The 14662-nt window shown below is 46.0% G+C and overlaps 1 protein-coding gene across 4 annotated transcripts; it reads left to right on the plus strand.

The window, feature by feature from the left end:
* Positions 1-1273: 1273 nt before the first annotated feature.
* Positions 1274-11566, plus strand: LOC133349621 (transmembrane and ubiquitin-like domain-containing protein 1). 4 transcript variants are annotated; one of them, XM_061563196.1, is made up of 3 exons: positions 1274-1351; positions 5235-5904; positions 6230-11566. In XM_061563196.1, the coding sequence occupies exons 2-3, from the start codon at positions 5258-5260 to the stop codon at positions 6633-6635; spliced, it is 1053 nt and encodes a 350-aa protein (XP_061419180.1). In that variant the 5' UTR covers positions 1274-1351; positions 5235-5257; the 3' UTR covers positions 6636-11566. The 4 variants fall into 4 exon arrangements, with proteins under 4 accessions (XP_061419180.1, XP_061419182.1, XP_061419179.1 ...); XM_061563198.1 differs by having other exon boundaries at positions 1346-1373; XM_061563195.1 differs by lacking the exon at positions 1274-1351 and adding an exon at positions 1382-1791.
* The last annotated feature ends 3096 nt before the right edge of the window (positions 11567-14662 follow it).

The following is a 14662-nucleotide window of genomic DNA, read 5'->3' on the forward strand; positions in this document are numbered from 1 at the left end:
TATGGCAATTCTACGATCACTCTTACGATATATCAGGACCCACGATCATCGTCCGTTCTGCAACAATATCGCCATGTGCGGGATTATAGTTTTATTTAATCTGGAAATATTCCATCTCCCCAAACTAAATACCCACAAAATAACACTATTTTTAGATTTAAATAACATTATACTCCATTACATTAGTGGCTTTGCTAATTGTTATTCGCAGTTATTTACGGCATTACGCAATTAATGGCATGATGTGATGATTGCTTGTTTAAGCATGTGCCTGAAAAGCGTGATGTCGAGTGTAAGGCTACAATGATGATTAAGGCTGGTGGCAGGATTGTCATACTGCTGTGGAGTTAAATGTAGTTAAATAACTCTTAAGCAATCTTGGTTATTACACGATGTACAGCAAAGCACAAAAGCAAAACAAAAAAATGTGAAGTTCAAGTTAAAAAGCATGGTAATCTGATATCGCGATAATCGTATCGTGAGAACCGCAGTCGCGATATGGTTTCTATCCCGAGCCAACGTGGCCAGCCAGAGCTACGCCCTCTTGGCATGTGTGCAGAGTGCACCCAGAAATACCGCGATCCGCACGCGAATTTATACAAATTGTACCCAATAAGCGTTTCCTGCACTCACCCCACTAGGAATGCCTCCGAGCTCGTCAGATCTCGGAGGCTGGGCAAGTTCGAGCCTGGATAGTGATGGTTATGCCTCGGGGGGTGCAGCAGCAGCAGCACCCATTGCCATGCGCTTCCCTGCTCGCACGACTGCTGTGCTACCCGCATCCTCCAACCCGGCGTGGTCAAACATGCACAAGTATCCATGCAGTTAGCTCACCCGCTCAACTATAAAGCGCCAAGGGTACCCACCATTAACCCCACATAGCCACAGTAAACATGCTGCTTGCGTTGGCAATTGTGCACAAGCTAATCACATTCGTCAATAACACTACCTTTAAAGCAACAAAATAGGTGATGTTTCGGGCAGTGGCCTTCTGCACAGCACATACATATCAATGGATGGCATGCGTATTGTTCTACGAAGATAAAAACACAATTGAGGCAATAATAACATGTTAATAGTAACGTGCCAATTACTTCCAAGGGGATTGACTTTGGACTTGGGCCAGAAGCCCGTGTTTTCATTCGTATAATTTCCCCGCTCTCGTAATCCGTCACTTCTGTCGGTGCTGTCACCGTGACTCCCCTGAGCGCAGCCCACCACGAATTGTTTACCGCAACTTTCTCCACAGCCAGAAGTTGTGGTCTATCGTCAGTTGACCACGTGATCGTAACGTCACGAGGCCGGGGCGCTGTCGTGACGCGTTTTGGATCCGGGTCGCTCCCGTTTCACGGTGGGGCCGTGACTCCGCCAGGGTTGTTGTGTTTATTGTATTTATTTACCTCTCAAACAGTCGCTGTTGTGTTTTACGTCTCGTCGTGTGCTCCTTGAGGTGGCGAGCGAGCGCGGTTAAAGATTGTGGTTAAGGGCCCGAAGGACGAAGCGTCTAGGCCTGAGGCGTTCCCCTCTTCAGGCAACAGCGGCAACTAATTCTAGTTAGTTACATTTATCATGTTAATATTGTTTACGTACCCATCTTTATCAGTGCATTGCTAGATGAATGCCTCTCCACGCCTTGTCGGTCGTGGTGTTTGTTTGACCGGACGCTGGTCGGTGGAGGTGGAAGTGATAGAAACAACGCTGGTGAAGGCGCAGCACTGCAATTGCCTGCCGACTCCACTGCGGGCAGAAGCGCATCGACTGCAGGGAGCCATAGAGAGCCCCGTCGAGAGAGTATGTTGGCCTACTCTTCCACGCTGATCAGATGTCTCAGGAGATAATATAAGTAACCGCCAAAATAACAATAGTACAATATTAACTGCAGTATAAAACAGCTGATTACAACTGTTACAGCAGCGATCAACTCCCTCCCCAACCCTCTCACCCCATCCCATTTCCCCATCAGCCAATATTAATGTACAATTTACAATTCTTGTTAAACGCTTTGACACAAGCGCTATATAAAATGCTAAATAAGCTAATACTGTTATGGGTTAAAACATTTAGTGCATTAGCAACGGTCGTATTGACGGTAAAACCACAACGTCAATAACAGTTTTAACATAAACGATTGATTCATAATATTGATCAAAAGACAATTGCTATTATAACTAGCATCATTTATAATAAGAACTGCTAATGTGTATATGATATATGTGTTGCTTCTAGAGTTCCGCTTATTTACCCAGGAGACGTCACAGTCTCATGTCCTTTTCAGGAGGCTTCTCACGTTTCCACAGTAGATGGCGATGTTGCTATGCGTAATCCAAATTGAGTAATTGCATGTAACTTCTCTTAATTTTGATGTTTGGCCAATACCAATTACATTGTATATTATTTTAGCTATGGGAGGAATTCGGATAATCAAAAAAAAACTCAATGCAGAAGTGGGCTCGGCTAGTGATGCTAACGTGAGAAATTAGCATGTTAATGTGAAATCGGAGAGCCGAAGCCACTGGGAAAAAATAAAAATTAATATCGGAAGGTGGCAGGAAGTGAACACCACAGACAGTTATGACTTAAGCTGGTTGAAACGTCCTTCCAATGATTGCTAAATTTGTACCCATCTCGGCTGAAATTGTGTCTATATTTGGATGGCTTCATGAACGAATCTTTGTTGATAGCCAGTGGGTTTGCAAAGAACCTTCGTCTTAGAAAAATCCATTTCGTGTGAGCCCACAGCGTTAAAACAATGATCAGCCACGGCTGAGGTTTGGTTCTACCGTGTTTCAGATCTGCATTATGTTCACGAACACGGTCCGAGACATGTCGCTTAGTTTCCCCAATGTAACTACTGCCGCAGCCACAGCTTAGTTTGTAGATGCCGGGGTATTGCTTTTCAGGGATCACATCCTTCACAGATAGGTTCAGATCACGAATTTTATGTACTGTGTTAAATCGAGCCTGGATCTTGTGTTTGTTCATGATTTTGGAAATATTTTTGGTGACCCCCGCTATGTATGGCAAGGTGATGGTTTTTATTGGGTCCTCAGATGGTTCTTTCCCAACGGTTGGGGTGATGGCTTTACGGATTGTGTGGTCTGAATATCCATTCATCTTGAGGGCCTGGTGTACATGTTCCAGTTCACTGGCTAGGTGATGATGGTCGGAAATGCATCGAGCTCTATGGTGTAAAGTTTTGATGAGGGTATTCTTCTTGGATGGATGGTGGTGGGAGTCAGGTTTTAGGTAGGCATCCGTATGGGTGGTTTTCCTGTAGAAAGTGTCCCATTGAGCCATCTGGTCTATTTTCGATTAAAACATCCAAGAATGGTAGCTTGCCATTCTTTTCCACTTCCATGGTGAATTTGATGGCTGGGTTTATGTAATTCATGTGGTTGAGAAATTGGTTCAGAGCTGGTCGGCCATTTGTATTGTAATAGTTGCATGTGCTGTAATGGTGACATGATTGTCATTAGTGACCAATGTAATGACCAATCTAATTTAATGATGTTATTTGTAGTGCAATATAACTCATAAAGTAGGCCCGAGTAACTAAAATGATGTGGTTATGATGTTTTAGGTAATCTGTGTTAGTATGTCGGCACACAATTGCAAACTATCCTTAACGTTACAATCCTAGATTTGAAGCTTTCGTGACTGCAAGGATTCACACTCTTAGGTTGTTTCGGTAAAGTCACGTAGGTAAAAAATAATAATAAAAAACACGACGTTTCGGAGGCAACACATGTCTCCGTCATCAGGTGGGACCATCACAGCTAAATTTACAGATTTATCCTCACTTGATACAGCAAATTTAGCTGTATCACTTGATACAGTAAATTTAGCTGTGACGGTCCCACCTGATGACAGAGACTTGTGTTGCCTCCGAAACGTCGTGATTTATTGCTTTATTTCTATTATTTGTATTATTTATTTTTATTTTTACCTACGTGACTTTACCGAAATAACCTTAGAGTATGAACGTTACAATCGTGTAGTCGTCAACGTTTACTTCAGAGCAGAATGCATACTTAGATATGAATTAAACTCGACATTAAAGTTATGGTGTTGATTATTGGTGAACACCAGTTCAACTGGGTTGACTCAATCCGCTTTGAGTCAACCCATCGGAGATAAAACTGTTAGGCATTTATCAGTCTTTTAAGTAAACATTTCATCCAATCTCACGAGCTTTACTTTGTTGTCTGTTAATGTTTAGCCCATTCACAAGTGACTTCTTCCTTTGTCAGACATTCAATATAGAATGTGATAACCATTTTTAAATCGTAAAACAAAAAGCTGTACGTGTTGTTAGTCACATTGTCAGGATTCATCTCTGCTATAATACCATTACAAGTACGAGTGTACCAGATATAAACAAGTGTTCATGTTTACCAACGTAGCCAAATAACTTTGCCCTGGCAGGCTATAATTTGCAGTTTAAAGACCGACATCATCCATCCCAATCACAAAACCCAATCTTATCACAAAAGTGAGTTTTGTGAAAATGAGACCAGACCTTAACAATCTTCTCCAGGAGTTGAAGTTGGTAGATATTAGCAATTGCACATCACATCTTCTATTTTGGTGAGGTTTTAGGTTAGCACACATCAGGAGTAACATTTACAATGAGTAGAATTTTCATTGCTGGTATTGTTTGATGTTCTGTGAGTTCTGGGTGCAATGAAGTCAGGACTTCCGATAATTCTGTATACATATATAAAACTGGTGGTTAAACATGTTTGCATTGTTAGAGTTATTAAACCCAAAATAAAAACATTGCTTTTCTAACTGTATTTTGGCAATGTGTGTTGAAAGCGCATATATTTTTTCAGTCAGGCACTCTTGCAAAGGCGATAGTTTAATCGCTTTAGCCAAATGCCACTGTAAAGCATACATTGCACATTTGAAATACTCTCCTCGTATCTTGCCCTGTGTAAACAGTCCATGTGAGTATGACAATACTGTTCAGTTGAAACCGTAGAGAAAGCTCACTGATAAGGAAGGCGCTTTGTGCACCGACTGATACTTTACCTCAAGAGATAGAAGGCTGGGATAAAGATTTTTAAGGGGAATTGCCAATTTGCATGTGCCTTATTTTTGTCATCTTACCTGTTAAGTGTTGTGATTCCCACCTACTTTGCGTCTAAAAGTGGGGAATGTTATCGTGTATGTCTGTGCTTGTGTGAAATAAGTTGTGTGAAATGACACATCTGTGCTCTTACGCCATACAGGGCAGCGCTGGCTGGTTCCTGCCATGGGCTGGGAGGAGGTGGAGCCGGGCCCCATGCTGGCAGCCGTGCTCGTGGCCGTGGCACTGGTGCTCGCATGGCTCTCCACCTATGTGGAGGACAGCTCCGAGCAGCTCTTCCGCTCCATCGTCAGCAGCTCACCCATCGGCTCTTCCGGCTCCTCCACCGGTGTCAGCGCTGCCGCCTCTCCTACAGAGCCGTCGACGTCGGCCGAACCCGGCGCCCTCTTGATCAGGAGCGTGGCACCGGCACGATCCCCGGCTGAGCCGCAAGCCAGCGGGGGTGACACAGAGAGCGACGGAAGCACTGGGAACAAAGTGGGAGAGGGCGATTCCTCAGACGGTGCTCGCAGCCAAAACGGAACCTCCATTGACGCCACTAGCGCCAGCGACGGGGCGGAAGGTGCCTCTGTGCCGATGGATGACGGAGCAGAGGCGACGGCAGGGAGGGAGGATCCATTGAATGTGACGGGCCTTCGCAAGAGGACCCGGCTCCACGCGACGCAGGGCAGCGGGACAGGCGAGGTTGAAAGCCCACGCAGCGACCCCCGTGAAGTGCGACCCGGGGATGTGCAGGTTCGACTCAAGTTTCTGAATGACTCTGAGAGGGTCATCCGTGTCATGCCAGAAGACACCATCGCCTTCCTTAAAACGTGAGCTCGGCGCTCTGCTTTCACATTTGTTTAGGAGTGAATTTACCCAAGATAACATTAGCAGCAGAGAAAGGTTTTACGTCTTCTATAAATGAAAACCTGCATGTGGAATTTTACATTGGAATATAAGCATTTAATTTGTTTTTAATATAATGTAAGGCTGTTATACTGCTTTTGTTGCAGTCAGAAGGTGCAGAATTGTATGTTAAACTATTTTATCTTGGTGATTGAAGTTACCTGATGGAAATGGACTCGTTTTATCCTATGCCTAATTAAGAATGTTTTTTCGCGATTCCGCACCCACATATTAGTTTTTTTCTTCCAGGACACACTTCCCTGGGCAGGAGGAGCACGTGAAGCTCATTTACCGGGGGCAGCTACTTCGAGACCCTAAGCGCACCCTCGAGTCTCTGGGCATTGCCGCAGACGCCGTGCTGCACTGCCAGCTGGCGCGGCGCTCCACCAGTGGCCTCACGGGGCCCATGGGGGGCAGCCCGGGACCTGCAGAGGGCGGCAGAGTCGAGCCGACGGATGTTCCGCAGCAGGGCGCGGCAGGCAGCACGTCGGTCGGCCTGCACGTGCTCGTCATCCCAGTGTTCACACTTGCGCTGTGTGCCGGCTTGTACGCTTGCGCCAACCTGCGACCCTATCTGTCCGTTCCAGCCGCGGCCTCAATTGCCGCAGTGACGCTTGTTGCCGGGGCGGTGGTGTACGTCGCTTGTCGGTCGTAAAATAGTAAAGGAGGTGGGAAATCGATACAAAGTTTTCTCCCTGGGCTTCGGCATAATTTTCCGTTTGGATTTAGCCAACGCAGATCATCCACTGCTCACTGGAATAATTTCACACAAATTGTGCAGTTATGCTCGTCGCAGTGACCCACCTACAGCACATTAAAAGGAAAAGGTCACTTGTTGCCTTAACTGGTTTGTGACCTATGGTGAGGTTTCTATTTCAGATCATGCATGAGATACAATGCAAGGAGGCTATGTTTTATTTCCTTGGATGCAACTTTCATGCATTAGGATCATCCAAAACAATTGTTTCATTTTTGGTCAGTTATGTAAGAGATCCGTCGGTTCATCTTACACATTTTACATTGACCGATGGTCACCACATATTGCAATGTAAATGAGTTCCAGCCTTTGGCTTACATTTTGCAAACTTTTATAGAAATTAGATTTTGAGTAGAGCAGGTTGCTGAAGCTAAATATATGCATTTGAATGTCACTCAACAACTAAACTTAATGTTTAAGTGATTGTGTGCAATATGAGTCCACATGTGTTGGTGTGGGTTACTGGATGATTTGGAAAGTTTCTGTCTTGGTGCCTGTGCTTCTTTGGTTGAAATCGATGCGGACTCTGCCATGCGGGACTTTTAAGATTTGTGAATTGATGCGCGTCCTGTGCATTAAGGAGTATTGTGGGCGTGTGAGCTCTACGGTGTGCGGGTGCCACCCTGTGGTGAGATTGCCATGTGCTCATTCCCACACGAGCGAGACCAGCCTGATAACACAAGCAGAATTGCCGCACTGTATGCTACGCAAACAATGTCCACTCGTGTTGAGTGCGGCACACCTCTCAACGTGTGTTGTGAAAGGTGCGGTAGAATTTATACTGTGATGGTGATAGACTCCTACCCTTCACCTCCAGGCCAAGTTTGTGTTCCCCACCACTCTGTATGTTGGGTGTGGGAGTCCCACTACGTATAGTCTTGCATCTTTGGTGGTGGTTGAGTAAATGAAGCTCTCCTTGGTGCTGTGTTTATGTTGGCCATGAATCCACTTAAAAAGTAGTGAATTGGGAATAAGTGAAATACCTGCATGTCAGTGAGATGTAAGCAGAAAGTCAAAAACCCCAGATAGCATATAGCAAATAGACAGTTGTAACTTAACCATATCATAAGGTGATTACTGTTACTGTGATGTCACTTTTGAGACTCCAGTGATGTGAGAGTTTCCTTTTGTTTTCTTCCAAATTGCTTTGATCAATTATTTAGTTTGGGCCTGTAAGTCGACTGTGGCTCAATGTGATGAGCTATTTCGTATTTTTATGGAAAGTAACCTTGGAAAGTTTTTTAAACTTATTTAGTGTGACTGGTCACTGAGACTAAAACTTTTTCTTCCCATGGAATTACAGCACATGTTCAACCTTTGATATTTAGGTTTCTGACTTATGTTAGTTCTTAAATGTTTTGGGGTATTTGCTAGGATTATTTATCGATTATCAGTTTTTCAGTTATGGTTTTCAGAATCGAATATGGATTCCAAAAGTCACGGAATTCATTACGGAATTCTGTTCAATGTTAGTAATGGTTGAACCTATCGGCACGAACGTTCAAATGTGATTGGTCGGCAGCAGCCATTGAGGCACCAACGCCAGGGCTCATCGGTCACTGATACAGAGACACGGCTGGGTGTTTATGTTTTTCGCATATTTTTGTCATAATATCGTTAACGCAAAAAAAACTTGAAATCCTAATTATGGGCCCATCACAGCTCCCTTGCCAAGTGTGGAAAACTGATGTCAATCTAATTTATCACTGCAGTCAGTTCATCCAGAATGAAACCTGCCTCATCGAAGCCTGATTGTAAACTCACACCCTTGCATTCGATGGTAAATGGTAGAGCTTAAACTTTCTATGTAGAGGTATAATTCCTCAAGCATTACCTCCATAATTAAGAGCACCACTCTTAAAATGTGTCCTTTTATCCTGGGAGTTGGAGTAGCAATAATTGATCGATAACTTTAAGCATTATCCTTTGCTATTAAAAATGTTCAGTCGCTTAGAAATCTTGGGCTTTGAATATAATTGGATCATGAAGGTTAAGTACATGTTATATTCATGTGCGGTTCAAAGTACTTGCAGTGGCTAAAGTCTCACATAGAAATCTCATGAATGCTTCAATTGCCTGTGCTGGGTTCCTTCACTTTTTACTGACGAGGGTGGCCAGAGACACCTAATTATTATACTATCTGTCCAGAAGAGTAATTTATCTCCACACGTATGTACGCATGGTGTGTTGTATAGGAATAGGAAGTGAAAAGGAATTGATCACGTTTGCATTTCACATTACTTCCAAAAATAGAACGCTTGTAAAGTATGAAGGAATGACTGCCATTTAGCCAAATGGAGTCAATTATAGGGATGTCGAATGTAGTATTCTAAAGGAAATGTATAACAAAAAATAAATGGTGACTTATTTAAATGTACAATTAAGTCAATATTTGGATAGGTGAGCTGCTCGGAACATGGTGCAGACAAAAACAAAATTACATTTGGCACTTACTGGGTCTGCGGTTCTCATAAACATTTGAACTTTGGTGGAGCACCTTGGTGTTTGAGGGTGGCGCATCTCGTGACCGCCTACGCTTTGTGGTTGCTACAGGAACTGTGGCATCGTCATCATTCCTGCTTTGCTCTTGTGCTGTGAGCATGGTGTTCGTCGTCTCACCGATGTCGATTGTTTTCTGCCCTCCACACTCGTGCCATGATCTCATCGCTTTGGCCCACGTCTCGCCACGTTGCCACGTGAAAGTCAAATAGCTCCACTTGACTTCGACTCTTTTTTTTTGTACGCAGTTTCGTTGTCAAGACTCGAGTCGAGTCGTCGCACCCGTATGATTTAGTTATTCTGTTTGTTGGTCAAGTAATGGACAAAAGTGCCCGTGGATGCATGGTCTTTACCTAAAGACGTCCACCTAAATAATGAAACGCAGGTCAAATGAGAGAGATACGCGAATCGAATAACAGCTGCGTAACGCACACATGCCCAGCACATGACCCTGTTTTGGAAAGTAGATTTTTACTCGTGGGGTCATTTAGGTGCTCGTGAAATGAGGCAGTGTCAGACACCTGTTTTGGCTTCTTGTGTTGAATTTACCCATGGCAGCAATATATTACAAACGTAAGATTGCTTTGTCTACAGGGGATGCTTAGGCCAATTACAACAATACACTAAATACGTGCCAGTGCTTGTGATGCATACACAGCAACATGACAGCCGTTATGATTTGTTCAATCGGGGTACGTGGTGACACCAAAGCACGAGCAGGAACGGTTTCTCGATGTAACACAAGTTAGTGAATGTTTCTTTAAAGTAATCGTCACAACTTTTCATTTTGGGTGTACGTCATTCCAAAGAGTGTCTTGTACTTGACATTGGCACTGGTGTAAAACGATATTTGGTCTTAAAAATTTACAGAAATTTTATATTCTGGTCAGGGCGTTCGTGGACTCCATTCAACCTAAGATGTGCTGCTGCAAAGCTCGTGTGATGTGGGGCTTGTAGCCAGTGTAAGGAGGCACCTTCACTCATAAAACTCGAAATGCTTCGCTCACATTGAGAGATGAGGCTCAGACTGCTCCACTGTACCAATATGCTGGCCCCGAGGCACATTCCTGTGGGTTTCGTTTTAAACATCGGAGGAATGAATGAGAAAACGAACGCACAGTCCCGCTTTGCGCAACTCTCGAATGTGTGTTTAATTTATTGAGAAAAATGCAATTTACAAAATGGGATCACTGCAATCGATTAAGAAAAAACCTTTACCCCATGTTGTCAGCAGTGTTCCAAACTATTTTCTTGGGCTGAATGGAGTTTGCTTACAGCCTCGATTGAGATGAGATTACCGTATATTTTTTTATTATTTGTAAACAGTAGGTATGTTGTATCTTCTTAGTTTTGTTGGAATAATTATGCATGATAACATTTATTCCACATTCATGTAAATAGCGCACACCAAGGCTTGCGTGTTATGAATGTGCAGTGTACCACGCTCGCCCTGCAGCACGGTGCAGTGCGCTTATGACGGTGCGGCGTTGTTTTTGTTCAGAATTATTTTATTGTAAATAATTTGTTGTGCAGGTGGAACAGCTCATTTTAGAGCCTTCAGAGACGTATTTTAATCTCAGAATGCCACGACGTAATCAGTTTTAGTGGGGGTTTTATTTGTAATTCACATTTTGCATTTTATTCCATTGGTGTAGGAAAACTGTCAAGCTGCGAACGTGAGAAACACGAGCCAATGTTTCTCACTTTCTCAAGCTTCCTATCTATTAACGAGACTCCGCAAACCTTTTGCTTAAATGTGAGGGTAATCTGAGTAGTTGTGTTTAGCGCGAGCCTCGGCCCCGGCGTTGACTCTCGCCATGCACGCCGGGAGTTACTCGTCTGCTTTGTGTGCGAGGTATAGCAGGATCAACCTCGGTCCTCGTTTTGTTTGAATGCTCTGCCGCACCAGCTAACGTTTGGTAATGTAGGAAGTCGTGTGCAATCGGGAATTGACTCGCGAGGGTTTCTTGGTGTGATGCTTATGGAAACCTCGATGTCTTTTGTACATTTGTTTCCGCGTTGGTGTTGACAGGGTTGTGCGTCTCAAGCACCGTCGTGTACCAGTCGGGAGGGTTGTCACTGGCAGACCCACATTTCTTCTTCGTTGTGAAATGTACGTGGGAAGGGATAACACGTAGAGCTCTGCTTCATGTCATGACAGCCATACTTGGTGCGTGTGGTTTTTGTTGTTGTCCAATAAAGACAGGAACTCGCAAAGCTCGACCGCCAGCAGCCGTGGTCAGACTGCGTCATTTCTGTCGGATTACTGTCCCGTGATTTGGTAGTGAGGTTTGGAGAGAGACGTTTGACGCTTGGACATTGTGAAGGCCAATACGAGAGCGAGGTTGGTGGGGGGGTGATACGAGTGAGGTTTGAGAGGGTGACTGAAGAGGGACGCTTTGGAAGTGTGGAGAGCGATGAGAGAGCGATGTGAGTGCGAGGGGGCGGGCAGTGTGATATCGGTGATGTTTGAGTGACTCGAGGGGGCGCCTCTGACGTACATCACGGATTGGCACGATGAATTCCACTGATTCCAAGTGATTGCGAATCACTGCTCTATTCGCATGGCTCGTTGTGGGGAACCTTTGAGTCGGAAACTTCTCGGGGTTGGTGGGTCACGTAGATGTCAACATGAGAGAGGCCTTCACAATGAGGAGTCGGTAGTACATCACGTCGGATTTTCTCAAAACTGCCATTTCCACCGATACAAACTAATATAGAAACAGGACAGACGGTGAGGGTTGCCTATTGGTCATCAGGACTGATTTTGACCTTGACGTAACGACACTCGACGTTCATTTGTCTCTTTGATTGTTGATTTATCGGAATAAATGCAGCCACCTGCCAGGCGTGTAACGACCGGAGCATTTTTTTGTTCCCAGAGCAGGGCCTGTCCCCTTTATCCCTCAGCCCCCCCTACCCCAACCCCCTCCACCACCCCCACTGCTGCCCCCTCTTGCCCCAAGGCTATTTAAAGTCGCTCCTATCGAGCGCCGATGAGCGGCCGATAAGGCGGCGGTTGCGTGCATCCAAATAGAGGTAAAACACGCGAGCCACGCTGCCACCCCCCATTGTTTAGATAAGGACCACCTCGTGGTTCCAGGCCGCTCCCGTGTGGGCGCGGGCTGTCGCCTTACGAGCGCAGCACATTGTAGCTGCTGTTGCTGTTGTTATTAACGCCGCCCAATTAAGGCTCTCCGTGTCGGCTGCTGTAGGACGACTCGCGCGCCCTTGCCCTGCCCGGCCGCTTTTGTCTCTTTTACCCCAGCGCTACGAGATGACAACGCAACTGCAAACAACACGTTTTGAGGCCGTGTTCACTTGGGGTACAGCACTGGCAGGAAGATTTAATGTATTTAAGTTAAATAAGTTGCAGGCAAAGACGTTACGCGTTTACATCTATTTACAACACGAAGCCAGAGGTGGATATTCCACATTCATGTGGCCCCGGCGCGAATGCATCGCAGCAGCACCTTTCTATCTCCACATATTGGTACTTATCAGTCCCTGATGAACAAAAGGATGAGCCAGCCACCCACTGTGTACATGGCCGCATAGCGTGTCATTGACCTTGCTAAATAAATATCAATCCATGCATTGGTACTCATTCTGAGTCTATTCCGGTCACATCATGGACTGGCGCTGCCACTCACGTGACCGAGGGGAGTGAGCTGGCGAGAGGGAGGCATGAGGGTCCAGTTGCCACTTTATTTTACAAGTGAACCGGCCTAAATTCTCAACTAAACTTGTTTTTCTTTTACCAGCTAAGGCCGACTGAGCTATGTAGATCTTTGTCAAAAGCGACCTGGCCACAAATGATAGCTCAACGAAGTGCCTTAACATGTGTACATTTTTAGCAGAAAAATACTTGAAGCGCATGTTTCTAAATGTGGAGGGGAAAACCGGAGGACCCGGAGAAAAATCCACGCAGCCACGAGGAGAACATCCCAATGCAGGACCCTCTTCTAAAAGACTCGGCGGTGCCTTTTCCAATAAATAAATTGTATAATTCTTAATTATCCCATAACGATACATTTTAATGACAGCGGCTGTATAAAAACTGAGCTTAAACAATTGAAGACGTCAGAGGGATGCGGAACAAAGCAGAACCGTGAGTATCATGGCGCAGACTCTGAAGGCAAACCAGGATCAAAGTGATGTCATCCAAAGCCGGACAAGAGGTTGGAGTGCCTTGGGAAGCTGAACTTCATGCTTGTATTTAGTTTGTTGTCTTTCCCCCACACCTCCCATTAGCACGGTTGGCAACGTACGGTGCGAAAGAAGGTCAACATACCTGTACATACAAACCAGTTTGTCTAGACTAGAACGGTTTTTAACCTGAGCACCTCCTCCTATGATGTGGATCAAGAGGCGATAAAAAAAAACGTGAAACAAAACATTTTTATGCGCAAAGAAGCTTGGAGAGATACATTCTTGGAATTACACCGGGAGCCGAGAGGAGGAGGACCACGTGGTGAGACACCAGACGCGTGTTCGACAACAGCGGTCGGGGAGAGTAAGCGTGCTTGGGCAGGACACCACGTGATTCGTAGGGATAATGGACGATGGTCAAGACGAACTACGGAATGGCAACCAAACGAGAAACACGCCCGAGAGATGGGACGCCCACCGCCGAGTTGGCCAGTGTTGGCCGGCTCGTGTGCGGGAGCGACAGCAGCGGTCTTCATTGCGCAGCCAAACGGCCAACAATGTGACAACACCCCCCCATCACCATCGTGCTGCTGTCAAATCCCAGTGGTTTCAAATGCGTGGTGGCCCTCAATGGTGATGTCTTATCGGCGAAAGTGCCCCCCCCCCCCCCCCCACCTCTGAAAATGAGAGAAGAGCGCTGCGCTCGACGATCCTCGGCGAGTCGCGGGGCCTGAGTGACGGCGCCGGCTTGGCGGGGCCATCGGTTGATAGATCACGGCCCATGATGACTTACAGCGGCTGCAGCTGTCGCGGCCTCTTGTGGAACTCGTGTGAGCTGAACGAGATGAGGACAGGGACGGTCGACAATGTCTCTCTTGCCTCACCTTCCAACAATGCGTCCGCGGTTGAATTTAGTGGGTGACCGGAGCAATTGCACCTGCGCAACGCGATAGCCTCGTAAAGCCGCCGTGGCGTCGATCCACGCGCCAGGCGCGCAGCCACGACCTCGCGGGCACCTCGAGGCAGGGGCGCCTAGTGGTCGAGCGTGCCGGGTGGACCGCAGGGTGCTGTGGCTGGGCGAGGAGATGGCTGTGTACTGCACCACTCCCCACCAGCCCCGTACTCTCACGATATGGGTGTGCACTCCACTTTCTGGGCAAGGTTCTAGTTGTCTTCTCCACAGCGTGGAAGGTGAGGGTTGTGTGCAGCGCACCGTGTAACAATACGGAGGTGTGCTGCGAATTTTCCGTGTCGTAGAATCATAGTCGGAAGTT

This window comes from Lethenteron reissneri, chromosome 31, assembly GCF_015708825.2.
Source record: "Lethenteron reissneri isolate LAM-NWPU_2019-01 chromosome 31, ASM1570882v1, whole genome shotgun sequence".
NCBI classification, from domain to species: domain Eukaryota; kingdom Metazoa; phylum Chordata; class Hyperoartia; order Petromyzontiformes; family Petromyzontidae; genus Lethenteron; species Lethenteron reissneri.